The 9679-nt window shown below is 42.1% G+C and overlaps 1 protein-coding gene across 1 annotated transcript; it reads right to left on the bottom strand.

Annotated features, from left to right (window-relative positions):
* Positions 1-75: 75 nt before the first annotated feature.
* hhipl2 (HHIP-like 2) lies at positions 76-8624 on the bottom strand. Its single transcript, XM_041954200.1, has 9 exons — positions 7951-8624; positions 6552-7204; positions 5099-5242; positions 4230-4561; positions 3963-4089; positions 2637-2782; positions 2480-2561; positions 1784-1866; positions 76-1166 (listed from the first exon to the last, which is right to left on the bottom strand). The coding sequence occupies exons 1-9, from the start codon at positions 8308-8310 to the stop codon at positions 601-603; spliced, it is 2493 nt and encodes an 830-aa protein (XP_041810134.1). The 5' UTR covers positions 8311-8624; the 3' UTR covers positions 76-600.
* Positions 8625-9679: the final 1055 nt, after the last annotated feature.

The raw sequence follows: 9679 nt of genomic DNA, 5'->3' as shown, positions 1-9679 counted from the left end.
AGGCTTTTTTTTTCTTTTTTATGCTTGCTGCTTATTTCTACTTCAAGCCTATTTGATATGTTTAAATACAGACAGGGTGGCGAGTAAGTTGGACCGATGGGTTTACAACAGTCAGGAATAAAATGTAAAGGAAACAGTGTCATTACATGCATAATAAATGTGCTTTGTACTTTAAAGGAATAGACCAACATTTTAGGAAATGTGCTTATTCACGTCTCGCTGAACGTTAAATGAGAAGATTGACGCCAGTCTGCGCAATAAATATGAAGCCATCACCTTGAACTAGTTAGCTTAGCTTAGCATAAAAATTGGATACAGAGGAGGCAGCTTGCATGTCTGCCCTGGAGGATGAATCCCTCTTGTGTTGCCCATTTCCTGTCTTTGTGCTAAGCTAACCTGCTAGCTGGCTCCTGTCGAGAGAGGCGTCAGTCTTCTCACTTAACGTTTTGGCAGGAAAGCAAATAATCACATTTACCGAAATGTCAAACTATTCCTTTAAAACGTGACAATCAACACTGATTGTTTCACGAACAGAAACAGACAAAATAATGACTCGGACATGAAGGAAATAACGTTTCAAAGTGCTTCAGCATGTTTCGTTCACTTGCCTTTTACCTGGAGTTTGTTTTGCATCGTTCTGTTAGTTTTCACGTTCAGGTTTGCTTTAGTTGTGTTTGTGAAGGCATGAAATGCTTTCAGCTTGATGCTGTTTTGTCTGGTCTGCTTCTGTGCACTTTTCCTTTGGGGAGTCTTCCTCGTGTGGACTGTGCTATCTGTCAGGCTGCTGGGTGTTTGTAGAGTGTTGCTCTTTAAATCAGCGGTGGCAGTGTGATTGGTCTTTGGCTTTACTTTGTCGCTGACGGGCTTTACCACAGCGGCCTTTTTGGATTGTCCCCTGGATTTCTGCCTCAGTGCATTCTTCTTCATTTGTGCGTTAGCTGCCTGCTTGTTCAGCACTTTCTTTTTCCTCCATGGCTTCAGCTTATTTTTCTTCTTCGCCTTCTTATCGAGCGATTTCCATTTCTGCTTCGCAGGAGGGCTTGTTGTCACGCTGGCTGCCGCCCTCGTAGGTTTGACCAGGCTGCTCGTGGCCGGTGGTTTGGTGGTGAGTTTGAATTTTCTTGGTGGTGGTCTTGTAGGTTTTTCATTCGTGTCCAGCACGGTCACTGAAATGACACAGACGGCAGTAAGTACATATATTCACAGTTTTACTTGAACTGTGCAGCCACATATGTTTCACTTTATGAGGCTGGACTGAATATTTGGCTCAGACAACAGGCCTAAATGTTTGAAATGCTTCCCCCTTTTGTCTTTTTTAAGTATGTTTGATGTAAAATTGGAGACTGCTTTTTATAGTTTTATATATGACCTCAATGCGATTATACAATTTGGAAGTATATAGACATAAAATGGGGAGGGAAAAAAAACAGGTTCTGTTCAGGACAAGCATACGTACTTAAGCGTATACAGTGAATGCAGGCGATTTGTGTGCTCGCTAAAACAGACATTACATTAATCAGTTTTAATTGACCTGATAATATGTCGTGTATATGTTGTTTATATTTGTGCACCTTGACTGAACCAAAACTATTTTTTACTCCAAAACATGTAAAACATGATGGACATATTTCAGTTTAAGGTTCAATTTAAGAGGCTTCGCTTTGTCAGACAATTTCAGAATGGTTTCCTCCACAAGTCTGCAATGCACACACCATAAAAATGAGACATAAACTTCTAAGAAGAAGAAGTAATAAAAATGTAAAGGTAAACTCAGATGACTTACATTCCCTGGGCACAAAGGGAAGCTTTTTCCCCCTCACTTTCACAGGCAGCGGCTTGTTCTTACATTTCCCTGGCGGTGCTCTCCTGTAAAAGTTAAAATTGAGTTTTAATTGGGTAATATGTTATTAAACATGTTAAAAAAAAGGTCTTCTCCTTAAAACAACTCTACTTTCATGAGAGTTTTTGATCAGGCTCTGTCTCATGTAGGGCTCTTTCACATGCCTTGAAAATCCTTGAAAGTATCATTGAGAGAACAAACCAAAAGGCCTTTGAATGCACTGACGGCCTGGAAAGTATTGATTTATTTCAATCCTAGCACCAGCAGTGCAAAATGATCCATATTTCTTGATTTCAGAAAACTAGTCTATATAAGCAGTGCACATACGGTTAAACAGCTCAGCAGCCTGTTATTTAGCTGCCAGATGAAGACTGCTTCTGTGGCTTTGGCTGTCTTTTTGGCTGCAGATTTATTCTAATATTCTTCAGTTCCTTGTATGGTTTAGAAAAGAGACAATGATTAATTAAAAGATTCACTGGTCTTTGCCTTAAATATTAATCAGGATGAATGCACTTAAATTGCTTGGCTCACGTTGCTGCAATGAGTGAAATCAGAGGCCACAGAAAATTAAATTCTACTTATGATCAGCTGTGTGATTATAAAAGTGTTGTTGAATGTAAGCTGTGTCTGGTACTGCACCTGGAAGGGTCCATGAATTTGAAAACAGTTCCAAAAGGAGACATGGCACTGGGGTACGCAGTGGCCAAAAAATACAGTTCCCCTTAAAAAAAAAGCACAAACAGCTCGTGAGCACTGATGCACAGCTGAACGCTGGGAGAGACTGAATGAATGTTACCTGCTTCGTCTTCAGCGAACGAGATGATGAACTTGTGGTGATGATTAATGAGTCCGGGAAAAGAGCAAGTCTTTGTGTCGCCCATACACACTCTCCTCTCTCTCCAGCTTCCTGTTGATTTGTCTTCCTCTAACGCCATGATCTGACTGCAGGATTGACAGGAATCACATATATTATGTACGATGTAGGCCGATATGGCAAACGGGAAATCACCACTAAGACAAAGACTAAGAAACCAATACTTTTACTATTTAGTCATCTGGAATCCATTTCTGCCTTTTGAATTAAGTATATAGCTCTTTCCATCACTTCAAATATTAAAGGAATAGTTCAGCACTTTGGGAAATGAAGCTACAGCCAGCAGCCAGTTAGCTGAGCTTAGCACAAAGACCAAAAACAAGAAAACAGCCACATCGCATTTGTTCTTTATTCAGACAAAAACAGACAAGTTGTCATTTCTCAGCTAATAAATAGTCGAGCACATAACTCTGAATTTTTGGTTTTTGTACGGATTAAATAAACAAGATACGTCACATCTGTTTCATTTGTTAGCTTTAACTTTCTTAACTTTTGAATACAAGCAGGTTAGCCGTTCCTCTATTTTAACTCTATATGCTAAGCTAAGCAGTTAGCAGGTGGTTAACTTGCTGGCTCCAACTATTTAGCATACAACCATGAGAATGGTATTGATCTTCTCATCTAACTCTTTATAAGACAATTTCCCAAAAACCTGATCTATTCCTTTAAATGAAGTACAGCCGCTGATTGGTGACTCAGTTTTAACCGACCAGCGGAATCACATCAGTGGAGTTTATCAGGTCAAGTGAATGGAAAGTACAACAATTTGGTACATATACAATATATGTCATTATTTTCTCTGATAGTCTAACGGAGCTTAGCTTGAATCCTAAGTCATTCTCAAGTCCTCAGTTTCAAGTCGAGGCCTGAGTCTAAGAACAAAACACTGCCTCACACCTTGAGTCAAAAAGTTTTAAACAAAGTTAATAATTCACAACAAATATCAGTCCGAACAGAATATTTACAGTGTGGTTCAATATTAGTTGATGGCTGTAGATGCTAGAACCCAAGTCAAATTTTAAGTAAATTATTGTATTTCTTGAGTGATGTGACCTGAATTAACCTAAAAACTGTTATTGGTTTTTCAATAAATTAAAAAAAAAAAAAAAGCAAACAGCTGAGCCAACAAGCCCAGAAAACAAGTCTGTTTTATCTTCATTCCTGAACAGCTGATAGAAAATCGAGGTTTTTTTTTTTTTAACCCAACAGTTGGAGAAATGTATTTGGCTCAGATCAATACAATCTTACCCACTCATAAAGTCTCCAAAAATGTACAGGCCATTCAGATTGGGTGATTCACATCCTCTGTACACATATCCCCCTGTCACAGACTTCCCAACATGATGGCTGTATGCAAATATAGGCAGGATGTCATCTGTGGCGACAGAGAAGGATGCACTGAATTTAGCTCAAACAACGTTATGGCGGAAAAAAACAGGTGGTGAAAGTACCAGTGAGACAGAAAATAGCTCCCGATTTTTAATCAAAAGTTTCACACCAACAGAAAATACCCACCCAAGGAGGAGTTGTGGCACAGTTTCATATCGTAGCACTCAAAGCCCTCTTTGGCTCTCCAGCCGTAGTTTCCTCCCTTCACGATGATGTCAATTTCCTCGTAGCGGTTTTGACCCACGTCTCCACAGAATATCCTGCCCCTGCCGTGGCGGCTGACCAGGTCTCCGCGGTCCACAGAGCACCGCCACATGTTTCTGACCCCGTACGCGTACACCTCTGGCCGAGTGTCTGGGTCGCTGCCGAATGGGTTATCAGGGGGGATCCTGTACTGCTTCCCAGTGGAGTCACTTCCATCTACATCAATGCGGAGGACTTTTCCCAACAGAGCGCTCCTGGATGGCAATCAATAGAAATTAGCAACAGATGAGAGGCCTTCTAATGTAGTGATGCCCAACCAGAGGTACCCCAGGGGGTTGTGTGGAAAGACTGAGGAGTGGCTCAACTGGGGTAACAGAAGAAACTAAAATGATTCAAAATCAGCATATTGAGTCAGCTGTAACACCAGAGGAATGCATGAACACTAACAAACAAGCAGGGAGGTCAAGCTAAAAGTAATGAAAAGTGGTTGAAATAAACAGATAAATGTAATTAAGCAGTAAGCTAAAATAATGGAAATGGATAAGGCTAATGGAAATTATTGGAATTGATAGCTCCAATTGAAAAATAGGGAAAAGCAATTGATAAATGGTTGAAATAGTTAGCTAGAGGCAGGCTAATGGAAAAATGGCTGAAATAGTTCACCAAGTAATCTGTAAATTGTTTGAATTAGTTAGCTGAAAGTGGTGAATAAATGGTTGACTTGCTGGCTGACAGTTGGAATTGTTAGCTTAAGTAATGGATAAACAAAAAAGAAACCTGAAGCACCTTACTTGTTTTGTGCGTTGCCGTACTTCCCGAATGGATCGCCAGCTTTCCCACCATCTCCAGTGAAGATGTACAAATATCCGTCAAGGCCGAACAGCAGCTGGCCCCCGTTGTGGTTTGCGGCTGGCTCCTCGATCTCTAAAATGACCCTGAAAGTTAGAAGGATGCAGTTCAGTATCAGGTCTTGATTCATCAGGCCTTTACCTCTCCAACACAGATGCTTTGGTGTGTGTCACTCATATGTGGACATTAATTGTCAGACAGAAAGAAGTGATAATAGAGCAGACTTCACCCAAAATACAGAAGAACTGATTTTCTCATCCATCTAGCCAGGTGTTGAGATTTCTGTTACTGCACCAAAACAATGGAGGTTAATGGTTGAGGGAAATTAGATTATTAGCTGGCTGGAGAGATAGATGTTCAGATTGTGTGATCACCTATCTCTTGGCAAAGCAAATAAGCTTATTTCATACAAGTATATAAATATAATTACAAGCAGCTGCTTAACACCTGGTTTGTTTAAGGTGAACGACAATCCATCCATCCATTATCTATACACCGCTGAATCCTTTGCAGGGTCATGGGGGGGCTGGAGCCTATCCCAGCCGAGAGACGGCTGGGATAGGCCGTCTCTCGGCTGGGATAGGCACCCTGGGCAGGTTGCCAGCCTACCACAGCTGCACAGGGAGAACATGCAAACTCCACACAGAAAGCCAAATACTCTTTAGGCTCCTCTGTCGAAGTTCTTTTTTTTATCATGATTGAGGATTATTTATGATTTGATTTGGAGTTTTTTTTTTTTTTTCCAATATTTCTCTAGTAATTTCCAGTTCTTTGGCTATATTCTATAGTCTTTTGTATAAAACATGCATATACATAGTCAACTTCTTATTTTGTATTTTGTTTTTTTTATTTTGCACTGCCTTTGCTATTTGCTATTTTTATCGATGCTGCCTGTAACGCCTAATTTCCCCAGCTGGGGATTAATAAAGTTGATCTTATCTTATTGTATCTTATTTGGAGGGGCCACTATAACTATTATGATTATGGATTATACCAAATGAAACATTTTGGGGGTGCTGTACCCTATATTGGAAATTAATAAACTACAAGAAATAAATATAGTTATACCACATTTTGGGATCTTTGAGGGCTCTAACAAAGTCAGGGACTGTGTTTTAAGTTTATGATGTCTCATGGTTTCTTTTTGTATTTATACTTTATATATATGCCTTTTTTGTTGGTTGATTTTAACTGATGCACATTGCAAACTTGAGTTTTTGTTTGATGTTCTGTTGTTTGTTTGTTATGCAAGCTTTGATGCAATTACAGCCCGGGGGTGTATGGCAATATGGCTTATGTCTTTAAGGGTAATTGCAACATGGGTGCAGACCTATACATCACCAGACTAACTTTGATGCTATAAAAACAGCATATGGAAACTACCGCTCTACATACCTCTCTGAGTAAGGATCAGCCATGTTCATATCGTGGGCAGACACCTTCATCTCACTGATTCTGACTTTCTCCAGCTTACTGTTGATCTGGATAGAGTAGTAGATGAAGAAGCGTCCGTTGACCCGGTACTTGGGGTGGAAGGCCATGCCCAGGAAGCCCCTCTCATCCCCCAGCCAGGGGGTGGTCATCACCTCCCCGCTCATGTCCAGGAAGGGCTGCTCCAGCCGGCTGCCATCACGCAGGTAAACCCACACGAAGCCCAACTGCTCTGCAATGAACATGCGATGTGTGTCATCGCCGCTGTGCAGCATCAGCACTGGGTTCCTGAGATTGTTGGCCACCTCTGTCAGGCACAGCTGGAGACACCCTCTTGGGTCCTCTGCCACCCGTCCCAGGTTGCTGTTGAGGTCAGAGCTCTTCAAAACATTGGGGTAACAGTAGTCCTGGTCAGACAGGTCAACAACGCTGCAGAAAGTGGACACATCCCGCTCAGAGGTGTCCCGCAGCAGCTGGTTCTCAGTTAAATATTTAACCACATGGCGGCATTTACCATGAAACTCAGAGCAGTAGCCAAAGCAAAGGCCAGGTAGCTCTCGGATAGGTGTGTACGGGTCTTCTGCATCGTAGAGGTGGGCAGCATATGGAGAGCACTCCTGGATGGGACAAACACAAGACACTACAGAGTACTTATTATCACAGAGACATGTTAGAGTACTGGTAAGGCTGACCAGATCAAAGCTGAAGGGACAAGACATATTCTGGTTTTCAAAAAGGGCACTGAAGCACTGCCCCCCTCCCCAGTGCATGCCACTGTTTTGGGAATATGGAAATACTTCATAGTAATATTCATCTAATATCAAGGAGTTGAGTCTCAGACCTCCCACACCTTAACACTGGTTGCAAGTGTTAAATATGAATTTATTCCTCATTTAATATCATTATGAACACTGTGACACTATTTTTATACTATAACACTATAAACTGGATTCAAACCCTCGTTAGAGTTAGACTGATTAAGGTAGATTTAGTGAAATGCTAATTTTAAAGAAGAAAATCACAGGTCTTTAAAAAACATCACCTCCTCTAAATTAAGTTCTCCTCAGCTGTTAAATTAAATTTGCATTACATTAGATGGGAGTACTGTTATAACAAGTTAAATCAAACCTCCATGTTGCCTAAACTTTGATCTCTTTAGGTTTAACATAAGTTTATTGGATGCTTTAATTAGATAAAACTTAACTCAGTCAAAAGTTAATGGAGTTGTAGACTATGATGATACAAATAGAAAGTTTAGACTGTGCTTTTGGAGGATAAATTACAAACAGTCCCAAAAGATTTTATACCCGTTCATTACCATCAAAGCGCACAACCCAACCTTCAGAGAAGAAAACACCTTTACCTGGCACATGATTTCCTTCAACATGTCCACACACAGCTCATGACCCGCCACTTCCAGCTGCTCGATTATGTCCCAGTATCTCTCCGCGATCATGTTGTCTGTTTTCTGGTCGCAGCAGCCAAAATGCTCATACTGCGTGCAGAACTCCAGGTGCCAGCGGGGTTTGAAAGGTGGCTCGAAGTCCAGACACTGAGGATGAGCTGATGCAGGCTGGACCGGGACGAGCAGCATCACTGACATGACCAGGATAAGCTCAGGAAGGCTCGGGGTCTTTTGGGGTGAGCTCGGACCTGCCGCCGCGCGTAAAACCGCGCAACCGGCTCCGCTTGGATGGAGCGCAGCATCCCGCCTGCTTGTCATTTTTGCCGTCTGCCCCCGAAAGAGTCCAGCTGTTTGCTCTCCTTTATGTATGAGTCAGAGTGTGAGTGCGCGCGCGTGCACGTGAAAGCGCGTGTTACACTTGAGCAAGCGTGCGTCCCAGCAGTCAGCCCCTGCCTCATTTGCCCTCCGTGTCTCCCCACCTGCTCCAGCAGGTAAAAACGCACCTTGTCTCCAGCATTGTCTCCCATCAGGCTAGTCCCTGACACTTAAAACAACACAGATTCATAATGGCGGTCAGGTTAATTGGATTTATACTTTATTGTCTGCACTGTGGGTTTCTGCACCGCAGCAAGTTGGCCGAGGAAAAGGCGCAATTAACTGCTCAAGCACGCGCGCGCACACAGAACAGCGCACAGTCCCGAGGCATGCAAACATCAACAGGCTACCACAACACAAACTGTAATTTTGTCTCACATTCATGTAAAGCGCCTCCGGGCAGCGTGCTGTTTGTGCAGCGACTTGGCAGCAGCTGCGCTTCATCCTACTGTCCCGGCATGTCAGCGCCCATCCGAGCGCGCAGTCAGGGTGGCTGTCATCACTTTCTACTGGTGCCAACCGGCGCTGAACGAGGCACTCATCAGACCACTGTGCTCACACAGCGAGCCACACGGAATCAAGACCAACAGCAGCCTGACAACAAAGCGCTGTGATGCTGGGATTTTAATGGGGGTGATGGTCCTTAGGGTTATGTAAATGAACCGATATTTGGCCTAAATAAGAATAGTGTGATAGAGGATTTATTAAGGTTGCTTTAAGTTAACTGCAATTTGGATAACAATACTGCTTCAATTTGAAAAACAAAACAAAGCATTACATAACACCCAACAGGCCTCCCCAGAATGAATTGTCTGTCAGAGGGGGAAAACCACCCTTCACCTGGCACATTTAATCTCATCTATTGATCCATTTAATCAGCAGATAAGGTCTTAACACTATAACACACTCATTAAATATACATTTGAGAAGTGACATGTTTTTCTCTGAAGGCATTGCTGGATGATTAACTGGGAAACTGGCCTCGTAAATCCAGGGGCCGCTCAAGCACCGTCTTATTTTTGCCCTCAGGGCCCCTTTGCAGGTTAATGCCTCAAGGTTTATAATGTGAGGAAGTGGTGAGCATTTCAGCAGAGATTAAGAAACCGTGGACAGCAGTAAAGCACCATCACAACCATAATTTTAAAATAATAGTGTTTAAAATAATTGTTTGAAATTGTCCTTGGAATTATAGAAAGTTTGTAATTCAACTCAAAACACGTATAATAAGTAGAAACTGAAGAATTCTGGTTTTCCGAAAGTAATATTTGACGCTTTACCTTTATCAGATGACCAATGTGAACCTTTGTGATGG

The sequence above is a fragment of the Chelmon rostratus genome, chromosome 15, assembly GCF_017976325.1.
Source record: "Chelmon rostratus isolate fCheRos1 chromosome 15, fCheRos1.pri, whole genome shotgun sequence".
NCBI classification, from domain to species: domain Eukaryota; kingdom Metazoa; phylum Chordata; class Actinopteri; order Chaetodontiformes; family Chaetodontidae; genus Chelmon; species Chelmon rostratus.
Note: the sequence above shows the minus strand (reverse complement) of the source record. Positions and strands in the feature narration are given on the sequence as shown.